Source organism: Oncorhynchus tshawytscha, linkage group LG32 (genome assembly GCF_018296145.1).
Source record: "Oncorhynchus tshawytscha isolate Ot180627B linkage group LG32, Otsh_v2.0, whole genome shotgun sequence".
NCBI lineage: Eukaryota > Metazoa > Chordata > Actinopteri > Salmoniformes > Salmonidae > Oncorhynchus > Oncorhynchus tshawytscha.
In genome coordinates, this window is record NC_056460.1 from 8041410 (window position 1) to 8062413 (window position 21004).

The 21004-nt window shown below is 46.4% G+C and overlaps 1 protein-coding gene across 5 annotated transcripts in view; it reads left to right on the forward strand.

Annotated features, from left to right (window-relative positions):
• Positions 1-21004, forward strand: part of LOC112230123 (axin-2) — a 46580-nt gene that overhangs the window by 15607 nt on the left and 9969 nt on the right. Inside the window, exons 1-5 of one of the 5 annotated variants that reach the window (XM_042310632.1) lie at positions 7461-7573; positions 9592-10522; positions 13336-13476; positions 16789-16891; positions 20432-20572. In XM_042310632.1, coding sequence (XP_042166566.1) covers positions 9699-10522; positions 13336-13476; positions 16789-16891; positions 20432-20572 — 1209 coding nt within the window. In that variant the 5' untranslated portion in view covers positions 7461-7573; positions 9592-9698. The other 4 variants (XM_042310630.1, XM_042310629.1, XM_042310633.1 and 1 more) reach the window with 4 other exon arrangements.

Here is a 21004-nt window from a genome sequence, read left to right on the forward strand (position 1 = left end):
CATCAATCCACGGTTTCTGGTTAGGGAATGTTTTAATCGTTGCTATGGGAACGACATCTTCAATGCACGTTCTAATGAACTCGCACACCGTATCAGCGTATTCGTCAATGTTGTTGTCTGACGCAATACGAAACATCTCCCAGTCCACGTGATGGAAGCAGTCTTGGAGTGTGGAGTCAGCTTGGTCGGACCAGCGTTGGACAGACCTCAGCGTGGGAGCTTCTTGTTTTAGTTTCTGTCTGTAGGCAGGGATCAACAAAATGGAGTCGTGGTCAGCTTTTCCGAAAGGGGGGCGGGGCAGGGCCTTATATGCGTCGCGGAAGTTAGAGTAACAATGATCCAGGGTCTTTCCACCCCTGGTTGCGCAATCGATATGCTGATAAAATTTAGGGAGTCTTGTTTTCAGATTAGCCTTGTTAAAATCCCCAGCTACAATGAATGCAGCCTCCGGATAAATCGTTTCCAGTTTGCAGAGAGTTAAATAAAGTTCGTTCAGAGCCATCGATGTGTCTGCTTGGGGGATATATACGGCTGTGATTATAATCGAAGAGAATTCTCTTGGTAGATAATGCGGTCTACATTTGATTGTGAGGAATTCTAAATCAGGTGAACAGAAGGATTTGAGTTCCTGTATGTTTCTTTCATCACACCATGTCACGTTGGCCATAAGACATACGCCCCCGCCCCTCTTCTTACCAGAAAGATGTTTGTTTCTGTCGGCGCGATGCGTGGAGAAACCCGCTGGCTGCACCGCTTCGGATTGCGTTTCTCCAGTTAGCCATGTTTCCGTGAAGCAGAGAACGTTACAGTCTCTGATGTCCCTCTGGAATGCTACCCTTGCTCGGATTTCATCAACCTTGTTGTCAAGAGACTGGACATTGGCAAGAAGAATGCTAGGGAGTGGTGCACGATGTGCCCGTCTCCGGAGTCTGACCAGAAGACCGCTTCGTTTCCCTCTTTTTCTGAGTCGTTTTTTTTTTGGTCGCTGCATGTGATCCACTCGGTTACACTGGTTGTAAGGCAGAACACAGGATCCGCGTCGCGAAAAACATATTCTTGGTCGTACTGATGGTGAGTTAACGCTGATCTTATATTCAGTAGTTCTTGTCGGCTGTATGTAAAGAAACCTAAGATGACCTGGGGTACTAGTGTAAGAAATAACACGTAAAAAAACAAAAAACTGCATAGTTTCCTAGGAACGCGAAGCGATGCGGCCATCTCTGTCGGCGCCGGAAGTACTGTGGGCTTCTACATATGGGCTTTCATTTTCCATTGTCCTCCAGATATTACTCCTCGGTCAGGCTCGAGATAAAGGGATAATCACTTCAAAGGGAGCCAGCAGAGAGTAACCCCCCCAGCTGAAGTGGACAATGAGCTAATTGAGAGGGGAACCGATCACAGAGCCTGTTCAAAGGGAAGCCTGGGCCACGCCCCCTTCTGATACACTTCATTTTATTAGTGTTTACGGGGAGGCTTCAACCAGAGTTATCACTCCTCCAACTGCCACACTCTTTAAACTATCAATATCGGCGTTATTTATAATGATACCCCCCCCCCCACCCCTCTCTCTCTGTTTTCGTCTGTTCTTTTGGGGCTAGGGTATATGGGGTGTAGGAATAAGAGGGATGACATGAATTTATTGTTGTGCAATTTGATGTTGTAACTGTTCATACGTGGCAAGAAGTTTTCACATTTTATTGCAGCTCGAAGAAACATATAGTCTACAGCTTGACTTGTACCACTTGTAACCTTAGAGTATGCCTGAATAGTAAACAGTGGTGGAAAGAGTGTTCAATTGTCATATTTGATTCAAAGTAAAGATACCTTTCCCGAAAATACTACTTGAGTAAAAGTCTAAAAGTATTTGGTTTTAAATTTACTTAAGTTTCGATGGTAAATGTAATTGCTCAAATATACTTAACTATCAAAAGTACAAGTAAAAGTGTAAATCATTTCTTATTCCTAATATTAAGCCAACCAGACGGCACAATTCTCTTGTTTTTACTTATTTATGGATAGCCAGAGGCACACTCCAACACTCAGACATCATTTACAAATAAAGCATGAGTGTTTAGTCTGCCAGATCAGAGGCAGTAGGTGACCAGCGATGTTCTCTTGATAAGTGTGTGAATTGGACCATTTTCCTGTCCTGCTAATCATTGAAAATGTAACGAGTACTTTTGGGTGTCCGGGAAAATTGAGTAAAAGTTGTCAAAAATATGAATAGTAAAGTAAAGTACAGATACTCAACTACTTAAGTAGTACTTTAAAGTATGTTTTACTTAACCTCTTAGTTAAGTACTTTCACCAGTGCTAGTAAACCTCTGTTGGTTGTTAGCTACTGTTTTCCATACAGACAGTATGAGCTCTTTCTGTAGGCCTAAATACTAATTTCCTATTTTGAGTACCACCTGTATTTACACCGGTAAAGAACTTTCCTTATGTTGTTCAATTCAACACCTAATTAGAGGCATTATTTCCAGTCTGTGGTGGTGCAGCAGTTGCTTTTAATTTGACACCGTAGCACGGGGCCTCAATTAGCCCCTGGGTCACTCCGTTTTATTGGGGCTTAATAGCAAGACGGTGGTGGTCTCATCCTGTATTGTGCTTTTAAAGCATTGGGGTCTTCCTGTGAAATGGTTAGGGCCCCTACAAAGGGGTCAGGGTAGGGTCAACATAAAAAAAAAGGGCCACTGCCCCTTTCACAGCACCCTCCTTGGCTGCCACAGCTAGATAGTAGTGTGGGGCTGTGGGCACTGAGTGGTCAACTGGTGCGGTCACATGGTCCTACAATGCAGTATGTCGAGTCCTATTTCTGTTCAATCATTCCAATATTTTGGTTCACACATGTTTAAGTAAATAAATGGATATTTTTGAAACAATGCCCCCCATTGAGAAGTATTGAGAGAAGAAACAGACTAAAGAATGATACTTGCAAAATGTGCTTGAGCATCTTGGTTTTTCAGTTCTAGCAAGTTCTGTCTGTAGTGCCAACTACAGTCAGGTCCAACATTATTGGCACCCTTCATGAAGATGAGAAAAAATATTTGATAAAATAAAGAATACAAATACTGAGCTAAGTTGCATTTCGCTACACCCGCAATAACATCTGCTAAGTATATGTACTGTATGTGACCAACTAAATTTGATTTGATATTGTATGCAAAAAACTATGGAAAAATCATATTATTATATACTAATACAATTACGTAGAGAAATAGATCTAAAAAAGACAGTGCATTCGGAAAGAATTCAGACCCCTTCACTTTTTCCACATTTTGTTAAGTAACAGCCTTATTCTAAAATTGATAAAATTATTATTTTCCCTCATCAATCTACACACAATACCCCATGATGACAAATCGAAAACTGCTTTTTAGACATTTTTGCAAAGGTATTAAAATTTAAAAAACTAGAAATACCTTATTTACATAAGTATTCAGACCTTTTGCTATGAGACTCAAAATTGAGCTCAGGTTCATCCTGTTTCCATTGATCATCCTTAAGATGTTTCTACAACTTTATTGAAGTCCACCTGTGGTTAATTCAATTGGACATCATTTGGAAAGGCACACAACTGTCTATATAAGCTCCCACAGTTGACAGGATTGTGTCGAGGCACAGATCTGGGAAAGGGTCAAAAAAATGTCTGCAGCATTGAAGGTCCCCAAGAACAGTGGCCTCCATCATTCTTAAATGGAACAAGTTTGGAACCACCAAGACCCATCCTAGAGCTGGTCGCCAAAACAAACTGAGCAGTCAAGGGAGAAGAGCCTTGGTCAGGGAGGTGACCAAGAGCCCGATACTCACTCTGTCAGAGCTTCAGAGTTCCGCTGTGGAGATGGGAGAACCTTCCAGAAGGACAACCATCTCTGCAGCACTCCACTAATCAGGCCTTTGTGGTAGAGTGGCCAGACGGAAGCCACTCCTCAGTAAAAGGCACATGAAAGCCCACTTGCAGTTTACCAAAAGGCACATAAAGGACTCCCAGACCATGAGAAACAAGATTCTCTGGTCTGATGAAACCAAGATTGAAGTCTTTGGCCTGAATGCCAAGCGTCACATCTGGAGGAAACCTGGCACCATCCCTACGGTGAAGCATGGTGGTGGCAGCATCATGTTGTGGGGATGTTTTTCAGCAGAAGGGACTGGGAGACTAGTCAGGATCAAGGGAAAGATGAACGGAGCAAAGTAAAGAAATCCTTGATGAAATCCTACTCCAGAGCGCTCAGGACCTCAGACTGGTGTGAAGGTTCACCTCCCAACAGGACAACGACCCTAAGCACACAGCCAAGACAATGCAGTCTCTGAATGTCCCTGAGTAGCCCAGCCAGAGCCCGGACTTGAACCCGATCAAACATCTTTGGAGAGACCTGAAAATAGCTTTGCAGCACGCTCCCCATCCAACTTGACAGAGCTTGATAGGATCTGCAGAAAAAAATGGGAGTAACTCCCCAAATACAGGTGTGCCAAGCTTGTAACATCATGCCCCAAGAAGACTCAAGGCTGTAATCGCTGCAAAAGGTGCTTCAACAAAGTACTGAGTAAAGGGTCTGAATACTTACAGTATGTCAATTTGTTTTTTTTAACCTTTTTATTTAACCAGGCAAGTCAGTTAAGAACAAATTCTTATTTTCAATGACGGCCTAGGAACAGTGGGTTAACTGCCTGTTCAGGGGAAGAACGACAGATTTGTACCTTGTCAGCTTGGGGGTTTGAACTTGCAACCTTCCGGTTACTAGTCCAACACTCTAACCACTAGGCTAAATGTCCTATTTCAGTCATTACGGGGTATTGTGTGTAGGTTGATGAGGGAAACAAACTATTGAATCAATTTTAGAATAAGGCTGTAACATAACAAAATGTGGAAAAAGTCAAAGGGTCTGAATACTTTCCGAATTCACTGTAGGCTTCAAAATGATTGGCACCCCTGTTCTCAATACTCCAGCACTCTTCCCTTGTGAGGATAACGACATTTAGACGTTTCTAAAAATGTTGTATGAGATTGTAGAACACATTGGGGAGGGATCTTAGACCATTACATGATACAGAATCTTTCCAGATCTTTGATATCCTTCGCCTGAGCTTATGGACGGCCCACTTCAATTCAAACCACAGGTTTTCAATGGGGTTCAAATCCAGAGACTGAGATGGTCATTGCAAAATGTTGATATTGTGGTCAATTAACCATTTATTTGTGGGTTTTGTGTGATGTGCTAAATGTCCTGGTACTTGGTAAAGTTCATGATGCTCTTGAACTTAACAAGAGCACCAAGACCAGTGGAAGCCAAATAGTTCCATAATATCAAAGATCCACCACCATATTTTACAGTAGGCATGAGGTACAGTATCAGCATTTGCTTCCATTTTTCGAAGCCACACTGGTATGTGTGGCCTCATACCTACTGTAAAATATGGTGGTGGATATTTGATGGTATGGGTCTATTTGGCTTCCACTGATCCTGGGGCCCTTGTTAAGGTCAATGGCATCATGAACTTTGCAAAATCTCTTTATCTGTGCAATTGTATAAGTACAAAACAATATGTACAGTAGCATACAATTTAGCTCAGTATTGGAATTATTTATTTTATAGTCTTTTTTTGCTCATCTTTATGTGTACATGCAGTAGGAACACAGTCGATCATCAAATGCATTACATGCAACTTGGGACAATTTCTCCATGTCAGCAGAAAATCCCACAGCAATCTTTATTCAGAGAGGCATGGTATATAATTTAATTTGACTGAAGTTAAGCATCTTATCCTACAAGTCAAGTATCCCACTTAAAGAATATACTCCTATTCAGAAGAACCCCTCTCTATCTCAATCCTCCTTTCATTACCGCCGCTGGAGAAGCCACTGGCCGATAACGATGCGGCTTACATATTTCAAATATCACATTGACTTAAATTTAGACTCACAGATCACTGAGTTGGTGCTTTTCACTTCACAGTGTCTGCCAACGACCTAATTTTTGCGTTCCATCGCCCAGACAAGACTGTAGGCACATCCCATTTAGAAGTGATGGAAACCATTGTGTGTTTTGGGCCTGGGTTGTTTGTTTTACAGAGCTCTCTCTGCATAAACAGTGGCAGTAGATGACCTCCTATGACATTCATCCAGACCAAACAATGCGGCTATTGTTGTTGGGTTTGAGGAAATATGATAGGCAAAACACTTTCTGTTCATTTCTGGACAATATTTCTGTAATTGTATTCATTTAGGGAACCCATTTAGAGGACCCTGATTGGCTCAGGAGCACCCCTAGAGGCTACAGTTCCGTACAGCTCCTTTATTAACACAGTGGCTGTACTGACTTTGCTACTAAACTTGCACAGAGCTGAAGGTTTAGTATCAACGGTGGAAAATAGTTTGGGGGGCAGACTGTGGGGGGCAGACTGCCCAAAAGGTAAGCGCTTCAATTCAAAATGTCCACATGCGAAATTAAATTCTGCTGCAGAGGACAAATTGCTATGGAAATGCTTGGACATTACATCCTGACTCAACATGGAAAAAGTGACCCTCATCTACAGTGCTTTAGCCTCAAGCATCTGTGTGGGGTATGGAACTAAATGCATTTTAGAATGTCTATACATTCCTGTGTATAGGAGTGACTGGACTAAGTTGAGATGTGATTGTGATAGGAGAAGTAGGGGTTATAGATATTTATATTGGAGCCTGACATGGCCAGCTGTCACAACGTATGCAAATTAGGTGTACTATAGAACCTATAACCTGTAGAATGCATGATTGTACAGACTAATGAGCGTCAATGGACGAGTTATATTTGAGTAATAGTATGTTAGTTCTCCTCTCCTGCGCCATGATTCAAGTGTTGTGTGGCTGAATTCTCTTGTATAATTATATTTTTTCCTTCAACATCAAAGGGACAATATAGTCTTTGAAGTACCATGGGATAGGATCACTGTCTAACCCTTCCTTTAAGATGCCTTCACATTGACATTAGTGAAAGTCATCTGAATTAAAAGCCCAGGAAACGTGTCGTGTCTGTCTTCCATAGCCAATTTCAGCTAATGTCATAGTAGGCTATGGATTCTCCGTGTGTGGGAATGCACATGTATGTTATGCTGGTTCCTGAATAGATAGGCTAATACAACAAAAAATATGTTGAATTATTTGTCAGTATCATCACAGTGTCTCAATGAAAATATTGAAATATATTGCTCGACAACTACCTTGTGATTATTTGATATATTATGATTATTATTTGATATATTATGATTATTATTTGATATAATATGATATATTATATTATATTCCTTTGGCATTTTAATGGCAAAAAAAAAACATTAGCTTTTGAGAAATCCAAGTGAAATGCAGGCAACTTTGTTTACGGTTTACAGGAATTTACATATGCATTTTGCGTTATTGTTTACCATGCAGAAACCAGGAGGTTAAAATACCAAATATTTAGGAAAGGGGGTATGTCTCTTTAAAGTGTATGTAGCAACAGAAGGAGTGCAGGGATAATGCTATTGGGGCGGTAGATCACTTACTTCAGACGTTCCAAAGCCTCGGGGAGTTGGTTCGAGATTGCCAGTCTTTGATAAGGTCCTTACAACCTCACAACTTTGTCGTTCCAGAAAACCTACTGACAGCTTTCTAAATACCACCGACTATTATTCAATCGTGTGTTTTGGAATCTATATATTGACTCAAGCGTCTGGCGATGTCATTCAGTGAATTTGATTTGCTTCTATGTAGTTGTTTTTTTTTGTTATCGGAAAGACGTTTAGATGTTTTTTTATGTATCTTCCGGGACCAGGCCGGCGGTTCTTTACTTTGATGTCCACTGTTAAACCGTCAGCCGGTTCGTTTTGAAATAGCCTAGAGGAGATCTGCTGCTTGCTATGACTGCTTGAAACAGTACCTGGGGAAGGGGAAACGAGCTTTCATTTCAGGGTTGCATTTTATGTTCATCTTCTTTCTGAGATAAAAAATCAGAGCGGAGTAGACTAACACCAGCAATCTGGTTGCGTTATTGTAATACTTTCTGGGGTTGTTACTTTGTTTCTGTGTGGACCATTTCTGAGCAGACGGGAAAGGACTCGTGTGCATCGATGGTAAGTTGCAAGAATGCTGTTCTGCAACCTTAACCAAGGGCCCCCCCTCTCTTGGTCGCTTTGATGTGTTGCTGCAATGCTTTGAAGTTGAGAAATGTAGGCTACACTTGTTGTTTGTGGGCGAGAAAATACCGTAGAATGGCTAAGTAAGGCCACTCTGAGACCGGGGATCAATGCTTTCGTGATCGTGACGGCTGTAGAAGAGACTAATATTGGTTGATGTAGTCGACCGTAGTCTGAAAGAAGGGGAAAAGTGGGATGTAAATTCGGAAAGGTCCCCCCTTCTCCCGCCTCCTCGAAATGTCGACCCCCCCCCTCTGATCTACATAGAAGCAGTGCCTGCGTACTTTGGGGTCAGTTGTTGAATGGGACAGGGTACATTAGACTATTCCTATTGCATCAAGGATACATGTGGCGAAGTAAATCTAGTCCACCGTCGGATTACCACCGTTTCCATCGAACTTTTTGTTGGATATATATATATACCACTAAAGAGGACGGGGCAAAAGCAAATGGGAATAGCTTTTTCTTCACTTTCTGCTGGACTCGGGTTTCGTTTTACAATGGTATGTGATGTGGCGAGCTGTTTTCTTTTCGTATAGCACGATGTTCATTTCTGAGTAGTTGGGACACATTGGTTGTTTATGCAAATCCTGCAAACAGACTAAGCGCTAGTAGAGATGTTACAATGTAACGTTGTTTTTATTGCGCAAAATAGTTTAGTGTAGCGTGGGCTTATGGAAAATTTGGCACAATATTGACAGTTCTACTTGAAAATGACGTAAAGTACTTAATAAAAAAAAAACGAATAAGTATATCTCTTGTCTAGTCGCCTAGTAATATTTTATTGTGCAGGGTAATCATGTCGCGTTGTTCAGACACGTTGCCTAGTGCTCGCTGCCGCGATTATGTGTTGTAGCCTACATGTCAGCTGACATTTAGTAGGCTAGCTGCAAATGATTTCAGGAATTATGAGCTACTGTTGATCGTGGTCATTGTACGGGGGGCTCTTACCCTCATCATTATAGGAACCTTAGGCCATTGTGGCGCATAGGATGTGTTTTCACTGTCTTAGATGGCAGGCTGTGTGATGTGCAACACTGGATGTATGAGGACATGGTGGTTCGTGGGAACGCAATCCTTATGCATAATGCAGGTAACAGTATCGGAAGCACATTTAGACTGATAATTCATTTGAAATGAAAGCGGTTTCAGGTGATCGTTTTGATATGCGTAAAATATATTTCTGGTGCGTACTTGGTGAGGAGTGTTGGCGATGTGAAACGATTGTTGTTGTCAACGGTCGTTTTGACGTGACAAATCGATGCAGACTGTAAATATAGGTTGCTAAACCCCCATTTAGATTATAAATAGATTGATGAGACTAAACCTTTCATTTTTCTTTCTTTGCAAACCGGCGGGGATCTGAAAGGGACTGTTTACTTCATGTCTCCCTTTGAAGTTAGCTGGATCTGGCTTTGATTAGATCAACACTTTCTGTTTCAGAGTGAAAAGGAGCAGAGAAGCTCCCCCGCGGATTTAAGAGAGTGAGGAGGATTACAGTGGAGCTCATAGCAGGCACAACGGTACACACGGCAACCGGAGCTGGAGCCATGAGCAGAGCGCTTACAGACCATATCAGCAGTAGCTTCCGAGAAGATGCTCCCCGTCCCCCGGTGCCGGGGGAGGAGGGAGAGGCGTCATGCCATACTCCCAGCAAACATGCCAAAATGAGAGCCCAAAATAAGGCTAAAGCTGTCACCGTCGCGTCTCCCTGCTCCACGCCGAGGAGGAACGAGGATGGACTCGGGGAACCTGAGGGTAGCGCGTCGCCGGATTCACCCCTCGCCCGGTGGACCAAGTCGTTGCATTTTCTCCTTGGTGACCAAGACGGTGCTCACCTGTTCAGGACCTTTCTGGAGCGGGAGAAATGCGTGGACACTTTGGACTTTTGGTTCGCCTGCAACGGTTTTAGGCAAATGGACCTCAATGATACCAAAACGCTGCGAGTTGCCAAAGCTATTTTCAAGCGGTACATTGAAAACAACAGCATTGTTGCCAAGCAGTTGAAACCTGCCACTAAAACCTACATAAGGGATAGTATTAAGAAGCAACAGATAGACTCTGCGATGTTTGACCAAGCACAAACGGAAATTCAGTCAACCATGGAGGAGAATGCGTACCAGATGTTTTTAACTTCCGACATATACCTTGAATATGTGCACACGGGGTGCGAGAACACGGCTTATGCCAACCATAGCGGTCTCGGGAGCCTCAAGTTGATGTGCGGATTTCTGCCACCTCTCATTGAGGAAGAGGAGTGGAGATGTGACTTGAAGGCGAAAACGTTAGCCTCTGTGGTTGGACTATCTGCCAATGCGCTACGGGCCACTGCTTCCATTCGGACTGCGGCGGAAGTGCTGGAGAATGGGTACAGGTAAGAGAATGTCTTAATTGAATTGATTATGTTGACTCTCTATCGAGTAATTTAATTGTTCGTTTTTAATATGACTGTTTATCAACATGCTTATGTCGAATAGAGATCCTAAGGTTACTTAAGTGTATAGTGTTAGTGGATGAATTAGTTATTGGGCGTGTTGTCTGGTAGGTAATAGCATATAACTTGCATATAATTCAGTTTATTAACGTGTTGTAAAGAGCAGATATGCATTTGAACTAGTTATTGCCCAGCTATGGTAATACAACGTTCCCCCCCCCCCCTCGAATGCCATTATGAGATAAAAGATGCTTAATGGACAGAAAAAAATATGGAGGTTTGAAACATGTCTGTTTCTCCTCTCTGCCCTGCTGTTAGTCAGGGGGTGCAAAACATCAACAGATCTGGTCTTTCCTGTCAAGTAAATGTTGTATTGCAGTCAGCCCTTTGTTGGCTTGCTCAAGTTTCCTGTGCTTTGAAATTTCTCCTCCAGTAGAGGCATGAATTCAGACACTAAGCCTGCCTGGCTGGCTGTTGCAGCTAGTACATGAAACTAGTGATTCCATTGTGAAGTTATGCAATATTTCTACATTTTTTTTCAGCCTATTATTAAGTAGTCCTATTATTACAGACTAGAATGTAACAACAGACACACACACACACACACACAGAGAGAGAGCAAGAGAGTGAGTGAGTAATGCCCAGAAGAGATATTGGCCTCTTTGGTCCCGAGATCAAAGACATTGTTTCTGGAGAGCATTTTTGGGTTAGTTTCTTGTAAGATCTCGTCCCACATATTGTCCAACAGCTGCAAACTCTTCAAGTCAGGAACATTGTGAGAGTGTGGATTTGTATGCATGAGTGTGCATCAAAGAGAGCCATACCAATGCTTTTTTTTCTCTCTCTCTGAACTGTTCCCCTAGTTTGTCCATACAATAAAAACAACATCTGGACACAATTATCACAGAGTGGTTAGAGAGGGTCCTGTTCCTTTCGGTGTCCATAGGAGAGGAGAGAACAAAAAGTGATTATGAAAAAGGGGAAGTTTTCAAGGAAACACATTTGTCCTCTTAAACGAACCAGCAATGCTGTGAAGCAAGAGACGGAGAAATGTTTGTTGAGAGGAGGAGAAAAGTGTATGATAGTTTCACGACAAGTTTTAAATGACTCGCATTTTCCTCTTTAATTCATATTCAACTTTCATGCTAAAATGGTGTGCCAGGTAATTTGACCAGAGTTTTGCAGTGGGTTATGGGTTGACCGTCAGGAATATTAGCTCCTATGGCATGATACCTCTACACGCCACAGCTAGCTATCAGGCTTGGGGACAAGTGTTACTGTGGGAGATATGATGTTCAGACGGGGGCCATGTTGAGTTGGGAACTGATAGGGGGGACTCGGGGGTTGTTGACATGAGGGCACCTCCTCAGCTTCCTGGTGTGATCCGCACATTCTTGTGTTTCGCTGAAGAAAAGGGATAGCCCCCACCCTTCCCTCTCCTCTCTTCCCCACCTTTCCCCTCTCATCTCTTCTTTCCCCTGCCCCTCACCAACTGTTTAGGTCAACACATTTCCATCTGAAACATGTGGAACTCATTTTGCTACTGCACTCAGATTCAATCCCCCCTTTCAGAAATGTAGCCACTCTCCTCCGAAAATAACGTGAAAAAACATAGCCGGGCGCAATGTCCATACCCCGTTCTCCCTTTCGCTTGTGGTGTCTTTTCCTCGTCCTTTCCACCCACTGTGTTTATCTCGTCTTTTAGAGGAATCCCTCTGACAGAGCCTAAGCATGTGCTTTGGAGGGAGACAGAAGTGGGGGAATCATGAAAGAAAGGCAAAAGAGGGGAGGGGAACCGAGAGCCCAGCTGCGCTAAATACCTGACTCTTTGCGCGAACCTCCAAAGGTCAGGCTTGAGCTGGGGCCTACGGCTTTAGTCATCCTCCCAGGCAGTAGGCATTCTCATAAAGAAAGAGGCCCTCCTTCCCTCTCTCTCTCTCTCTCTCTTTATTTTGCGCACTCTCTCCCCCTCAAGCTCAAGTTCTCCCCTCCTTCCTCCCGGTCCACCCCCTTCACTAGTGGAACAGGAATGCAACACAGCAGGAGAGAGTAGAAAGAGAGGGAGGGGAGAGAGACTTTAGAAGGATGGGAGGGGGGTTCGGTTGTAGGAGAAGAAGGAGGGGGTATACAGAGAGGCCTGGATTTAAGGAGAGGAGGGAGGGAGGGAGGGAGGGAGGGAGGGAGGGAGGGAGGGAGGGAGAAAAAACACTCTAAGAAAAGAGTACACTGCTTCAGAGAGTGGAAAAGTGCGGGAGTAGGGGCCTTGCCCAAACAAAAGGGTAGAGAGATAGTAGGAGAGCGAGGGGAAGTGGCTCTGTTGTCCATTCACATACAGCTGAGCTGCTCACTTCACTCAACCCCCCTGCCTGCATGATGGGGGAGGGGACATGAAAGGGAGAGAGAATTTTTAAAAAGAAAGAGAAAAACAGCTCCTCAGAGACGGTTGTCACATTCCTGAGGCCCCAAAGTCTTGCGAAAGTGACTCTAATTATTCAAATCTGTTGGAACTCGGACTCTAAACACTTCAAAACAAACTTCAAACTTTTCCTCCAAAGCAAAGACTCTTGCTAAAACATGTACACAAGTCAAAAACACAAACTCCATTGACACAGCTAATACAGGTTCACCAATGTAAGTCTCTGCACGGCACCGACGCTTTTGTCTGAGGGTTTCCGTAAAGAAATGCTGGAATATGTCGTGTGAAAAGGACTGTGTCAAGGGCTCAAGGACAGTTGCTGTTGTGTTTTGAGCAGGTCACACAGACGCGGAGACGCGGCCAGTCCCTACTTTGTCAACTCGGGCTATGTGTTCGCCCCCGCCACCAGTGCCAACGACAGCGAGATCTCCAGCGACGCCATGACGGACGACTCCATGTCCATGACCGACAGTAGTGTGTAAGTGTTCTCTCAGCATTCCCTTACGGGGGTTTTCTCTCTGGCGTTTCTCACCGTTTGACCTGGGTCGGGGGTCAATTCCATGTCAACTCCATGTCCATTCTGAAAATCATTTCACATTCAAAAGCTGGCTCCAGGCCTGCCTTTCGGAAGCATGTCTGAACGTCTATATATTTGGATTATTTAGCCATTCATTGAATACCCTTCACGGATACGTATATGCGGGAAACAATTGGGCTAAATATGAAGTTTATCTGGGAAGCAGGCGCTTGTGTTGTGAAACGGAATGGGATGTTTAGGTTTGAATGATTCTCTCAGATTGAGTTCAGGTAATTCTATTAATGTATAAAGCGCCTCTAGGCCTCGGGGGAAGGGGGGGGTGTGTCTGTGAAAGTCATTATGTTGAAAAATCTTTTGATGTCTATTCTGTTACAGGCAGAACTTCTTGATGGGGGTGTTGTGGAGTGTTGCCTCAATTTTCCTCAAGTAGAAATGTATCCATCCCACCCACCCACCATTCTGCCACAACAGCCTTGTTTTTTTTTAAAGAAGGGAAAGAGAGGGGGGGAAGGGAGAGAGAGAGGGAAAGCGAGAGAGAGAGTGAGGGGAAATAGCCATTTGGACCTTAAGACAAACTCATTGAAACATTTTGGCAGCAAATGAAAGGGAGCTTACTCACATGGTGGCGCGGCTTCCTGCTCTGCTACTGGCCCTCTCTCTCTCTCTCTCTCTCTCTCTCTCCTGCAGTGCCGCTGCGATCATGTGTCAGCGAGGCTTTCATGGAAGTTACTCATTCCTGAACCCCAGGATAGGGTCAGGAGGGACTCCCACTGCCCAGATTAGGACACCCCCAAAAATCCACCCCCATCCCCCACCCTCTCTCCCCAACCTTCCTCCAACCCCAACCGTCACCCTATTTCCCTCCACTCCCCTCTCTCCGTCCCTCTCCTCCTGCACTCGGAGCCAATAGCAGGGGAACGGTGAGGGTTTGGCGTTGCAAGGGAGTGAGAAAATAAAGTGCACGGAGGATAAAAGGCTTAACCGAATCGCTTTCAGCCTATTGTTAGCCGAGGGGAGCTTAGGGGGATAAGAGGGGTGGCTGTCTGCTTTGAGAATGACTTGCACAACTGAATAGGAGATCCCCATAAAGTAAGGGCCCGTGAAAGAGTGCACGGTCTGTTTTCTTCTTCTTTGCCCATATGCATCGCCACCACAACCGTCACAAATTGCCTCGGCCATCGCGTAGGGCTGGCACGCTGGTGACGGGAGCTGGGGTTGATTAAAAACGCAACAGGAGAGAGGGAGAGAGAGGTGTTTTTGTAAGGAGTTGGGTGTTTGTTTGGTACGTCGTTTCGTTGTGGGGAAGTATCGGTTTTGATACTTGTAAGAAGTGCGCCGCTCGTCAATGTGCATTATTAGCAGTGCTATCTAGGCTCCATCTGGTAACGCCAGTGTAAGTAGAACCCCGAGGCATACAAACCCAGAGTCATTTGACCAAATGATGTATTCATCGGGAAAAAAATAGATCCCACTTGAATTCAGTCACGTCTTTTTCCTACAAACGTCTTCAGGTTAATTATTAAAACATCTTACGTTACAAAGTGTAGCGCCTCGCATCGGCCTGCCCTGCACAGAGTTCTTTGAGCCTTTGACAATCTCATGTCCGCCTGCTCTCTCTCGCTCTCTCTCTCTCTCTCTACCCCTCACCGATTTGTAATAAAAACCACAGCTTCTTCCTCCTCATTGGGGGGAACAATTTGATTAGTGTGTCCTTTTATAGTTTGTTGTAAGGCACACTGCAAATTTGAATCTCATTTCCTGATAAAGAACAAGAGGGGGGAGGGGGGCAAAAAAATTCTCTCTCTTTTTGCTTATATCTTATTTATGGATTTACTTGGACGCTAGGGAATGCTGCTGCGCTAACTTCAAACATTACCTTATCTTACAAACCAGCCTTTTGATGTTGGCGAGATCAGAGGCTTGCTGGCGGAATACTTGCCAAATGAAGATGGCAGCGGGTGCATATGTGCATGAGTGTGAGATTTCAAAGAGGCAGCGGAAAAACTAGCATTTGGGCTAGGTCAGACACTTCTGAGCAACCAAAAAGGCCAAGATAATTGGCCAGGCTTAAATGGCAGCGGACTGGAAAAGCACACATTGGAGGGCGAGAGAGAAAAATCTGTATTTTCTTCCCCCTTGCCACTGCCTAAAAGATGAACTGTCCAGAGGCACTTTTTTTCAGCCACATTATGGCCATTTCTTTCTTTATGTCAAACCTGCATGTCTTACACCGCTTTAAAGCAAGATCGCTAGCCCCTCGCTAGCCCCTCGCTAGCCCCTCGAGTAGCAGCGTTCAAGGCTTCTCCTCTTAGCCAGCGTTCTCAAGGTAGTCCTGGCTGCCATTTTGAAAAATCAGGCCCTTCCAACGTTGACAAGGACTGATGGGAACTTATCAGTGGGACACTTTTGAACCCCAGTGCCGGGATTTTTAGCATATCTCCCCCCCCCCTCCATTGTCCCGGTGAGTTTTTGTTGCCTTGGCTTCAAGGGCTCCTCTGGTCTTTGATTTGGGCTGTGATGTGCCCACCCTGGGGGAAAGGGGGGGGGGGTGGCAGTCAGGGTGGTGCTGTGTTGTTCACTTCAGTGATGATCAGCCTCCCCTCAGGGTTCTGTCCACAGCCTCCCCTCAGGGTGGGCACATCGCTAGGCTAATGTCTTTCACCTCACTAGTACATCGCTAGGCTAATGTCTTTCACCTCGCTAGTACATCGCTAGGCTAATGTCTTTCACCTCGCTAGTACATCGCTAGGCTAATGTCTTTCACCTCACTAGTACATCGCTAGGCTAATGTCTTTCACCTCGCTAGTACATCGCTAGGCTAATGTCTTTCACCTCGCTAGTACATCGCTAGGCTAATGTCTTTCACCTCACTAGTACATCGCTAGGCTAATGTCTTTCACCTCGCTAGTACATCGCTAGGCTAATGTCTTTCACCTCGCTAGTACATCGCTAGGCTCATGTCTTTCACCTCGCTAGTACATCGCTAGGCTAATGTCTTTCACCTCGCTAGTACATCGCTAGGCTAATGTCTTTCACCTCGCTAGTACATCGCTAGGCTCATGTCTTTCACCTCACTAGTACATCGCTAGGCTCATGTCTTTCACACCGCTAATACAGTGAGGGTATTACTTGGTTCTAAGCAAAGAGAAAGGAAATTGAAATGTTTATATTGAGATAGATATGCAGGGGACATTTTGAGTGACCTGTGACTGTGTTATTGACCCTGTTTCCTACCTGTGTCCCTCCTGGCAGAGATGGGATCCCTCCATACAAGCTGGGCACCAAGAAGCAGCTCCAGCGGGAGATGCACCGCAGTGTTAAGATCAACGGCCTGGTCTCGCTGCCCCACTTTCCCGTGAGTCCCGCTTCCTGTTTACTTCCTGTTTCTTGATGTCTGCTGTCTTTATACACAGTGTCTTTATATCTTTAAAACTCCACAAACTTTTCTCAATCCCCGTTTACAACCGGTTCCCTTTCTCCCTTTCTCCCCGGTGGGAACTGTGTTTTCTTCTCCTTCTTTTTATGATGTTGTGATAGAATACTATATTTTTCTCCCCCCCCCCACCTGTTCATTTTCCTATAAAAAGTCAGGGTAAATGAAAGGGGGAATTTGCATATCACTTATTTTCTCTCCTGCTCAACCCCTCCCTTCCTCCCATCCAACAGCTGACATTTTTATAGCTGTCATATATAGACCCCTGTTGCTTTACTTCCTCGTTTTTCACCTCCATAACTTAGTCAAGAATGTTATAAATGCATAATGTTAAAAAAAACATTGGTAATAATGATGATGGTGGTGGTGATATTGAGGATGATTATCATTAGAGGTCAGGGGTCACAGAACCAAGCCTTGTGATGCTCCCTAAATCAGCCAGCTTACTACTCAGCCCTGTGCTTTGATCATGGCGATGAATGAATGGGACCCAGGTTGCCTGGCCTCTTTATTGACAACCTCCAACAGAGCCCTCCCCACACACACACACACACACACACACACTCCCATTTTGTGACAGTAGCCCCCCTACCCCCAACCCAACCCCCATATGGCTCTCACCACCCCCACTGCCTGTAGTGTCATGTGCAAGCAGGGGTCTCTAAATGCTTGGTACTTCACGGCACAGCTCCAGGGCTTTGGAGTGGTTAGATTGACACTCAGTGCTGGGGCACCCGTGTCTGAAAACAACCAATGCAAATAGTTTTGTCCTCTTCCCTTCACAATGTGTTTGTGTACCGTCTTCGTGCGTAGGGAAAGCTTTGTGTGTGTGTGGGTGTGTTGTGTTGTGTAGGGAGGGTTGTAGCCAAGTAGAAGGGGCCCTTGTTGTCTGTTCCTCGCTCCCTCCCTTCCCCACTTGCTCTCCTTTTAATGTCTCCCTCCTGATTTGGAGATGGCTCGGGCTCCCAAGATGCACCAGCCCCAGGCAGCGGGGGGAGGGGGGTCTCTGCGCGGCGCCGGCGCGCCTTTCTTCTGTCTTCCCTTCATCGTCTCTACAAAGAGATGAGAGGAACAACAACAAAAAAAGAGAGAGTCAAATCACGAAAGCCAGTGTGCCACATAATAATACAGAACGGAAGATGAGAGAAGCACATATAGTGAGAGAAATATAGGATAATGCATCTATGGTACCTCAGAGGTGCCCTGTGTGCAGTCAGGAAATAAATGACCACTTCCCTCTTAGATCTCTGTGTGCAGTCAGGAAATAAATGACCACTTCCCTCTTAGATCTCTGTGTGCAGTCAGGAAATAAATGACCACTTCCCTCTTAGATCTCTGTGTGCAGTCAGGAAATAAATGACCACTTCCCTCTTAGATCTCTGTGTGCAGTCAGGAAATAAATGACCACTTCCCTCTTAGATCTCTGTGTGCAGTCAGAAAATAAATGACCACTTCCCTCTTAGATCTCTGTGTGCAGTCAGGAAATAAATGACCACTTCCCTCTTAGATCTCTGTGTGCAGTCAGGAAATAAATGACCACTTCCCTCTTAGATCTCTGTGTGCAGTCAGGAAATAAATGACCACTTCCCTCTTAGATCTCTGTGTGCAGTCAGGAAATAAATGACCACTTCCCTCTTAGATCTCTGTGTGCAGTCAGGAAATAAATGACCACTTCCCTCTTAGATCTCTGTGTGCAGTCAGGAAATAAATGACCACTTCCCTCTTAGATCTCTGTGTGCAGTCAGGAAATAAATGACCACTTCCCTCTTAGATCTCCCCGGTATTTGACTTCTCTATCCTCCCTCCCTTCCTCGCACCCTCCCTCCCACCCTCCCTCCCTCTCTCCCACCCTCCCACCCACCCTCCCTCCCTCCCTCCCTCCCTCCCTCCCTCCCTCCCTCCCTCCCTCCCTCCCTCCCTCCCTCCCCCTCCCTCCCTCCCTCCCCCTCCCTCCCTCCCTCCCCCACCCTCCCTCCCTCTCACCCTCCCTCCCTCTCACCCTCCCTCCCACCCTCCCTCCCTCTCACCCTCCCTCCCACCCTCCCTCCCACCCTCCCTCCCTCCCACCCTCCCTCTCACCCTCCCTCCCACCCTCCCTCTCACTCTCCCTCCCACCCACCCTCTCACCCTCCCTCCCACCCACCCTCCCACCCTCCCTCCCTCTCACCCTCCCTCTCACCCACCCTCCCTCCCTCCCACCCTCCCTCTCACCCTCCCTCCCACCCACCCTCTCACCCACCCTCCCTCCCACCCACCCTCCCTCTCACCCTCCCTCTCACCCTCCCTCCCACCCTCCCTCTCACCCTCCCTCTCACCCTCCCTCCCACCCACCCTCCCTCTCACCCTCCCTCCCTCCCTCTCACCCACCCTCTCACCCACCCTCCCTCCCACCCTCCCTCCCACCCACCCTCCCTCTCACCCTCCCTCCCTCCCTCCCTCTCACCCTCCCTCCCTCCCTCTCACCCTCCCTCCCTCCCTCCCTCTCACCCTCCCTCCCTCCCTCTCACCCTCCCTCTCACCCTCCCTCCCTCTCACCCTCCCTCTCACCCTCCCTCCCACCCACCCACCCTCCCTCTCACCCTCCCTCCCTCCCACCCACCCTCTCACCCACCCTCCCTCCCACCCTCCCTCCCACCCACCCTCCCACCCTCCCTCTCACCCTCCCTCCCACCCTCCCTCTCACCCTCCCTCCCACCCTCCCTCCCTCCCACCCTCCCAGCCTCCCTCTCACCCTCCCTCCCCCCACCCTCCCTCTCACCCTCCCTCCCTCTCACCCACCCTCCCTCCCTCTCACCCTCCCACCCTCCCTCCCACCCACCCTCCCACCCTCCCTCTCACCCTCCCTCTCACCCTCCCACCCACCCTCCCACCCTCCCTCTCACCCTCCCTCTCACCCTCCCACCCACCCTCCCTCCCTCCCACCCTCCCTCCCTCCCTCCCACCCTCCCTCCCCTCCCTCCCTTTTTCTTCTTCCTCTTTTTGTTTTAATATTGTCTCTCTCTCTTTTTTTTCTCTTCTTTTTTTCTCTTCCTCCTCCGACTGTCGATATCTGTCTTTTTAAAAAATGTATTCGGGGAGATTTAAAGCCGCGTGTCTGTCCCACCCCAAGGGTTGGAGTGTTTGATGTTTGACAAGGGCCCCTTTTGAAGTGTGCTGACTTCAGAGGCTGCCTCTGCTGATGGCTTGGTCGGAGTACAGAGGGAGCAGGCGGGGGGGCCCTCCTCCTCGGAGCCAGGCCAACTGCTACCCCACCGACGGGGCAGGCGGTGCCAAGGACAGCGGGCATGGGGGGAGGGGTATCGGGCTAGGGGTTAGCCCAGGGGCAAGGGCATCAAATGAGGCCTATAGAGTTAGAGTAGAGGGCACTGGAGGAATCGGGGGGCAAACTAGGGACAACTAACTAACTCACACTCACTCAAACACACACTCAAAAGTGTCCTTCCTCCCATCTCGCCCCTACAGAGGACACACAGGCTGCCTAAGGAGATGACGCCGGTGGAGCCCTCGGCCTTTGCCGCCCAGCTCATCTCCAGACTGGAGAAACTGAAGAGGGAGCAGGACACCATGAGCTCCCTGGAGGAGAGGCTACAGCAGATCCAGGAGGTAAGAACCCCCCCCTTCCCACTACATTGGTACAACCCACCTCACCTGCAATGAGCTTTGGAACGTTCCATTGCAACCTAGTTTTAGGTGACTCTCCAGTCCTAAACCCTGTCTTTGCTACCTAGAAAGACAATGTAGCTAGGAGGAGCCATGTGAGAAGTTAGTGTTGGAGCTAGCTAGCTGACTCTTCTTCCTTGATTCAAAGAGACTTTGCTTGCGGTCCTTGCTTTGGAAAGATTTGAACTGACTAAGGCTCTGCCGTGCAGTTTAGCGACTTCTTTGAAAGTCTCTTCTTCCGAGGAAGTTTCAAACTTATGTTTCTTGACACACTTGAAGTCTCTTCAAATGTTTAGCGCTTAGCGCTCAACTCTCCAGTGGCGTATTGCTGAGTGTGTGTCGTGCCGGTCTCTTTGTGTGTCTGGGCTTGCTGTG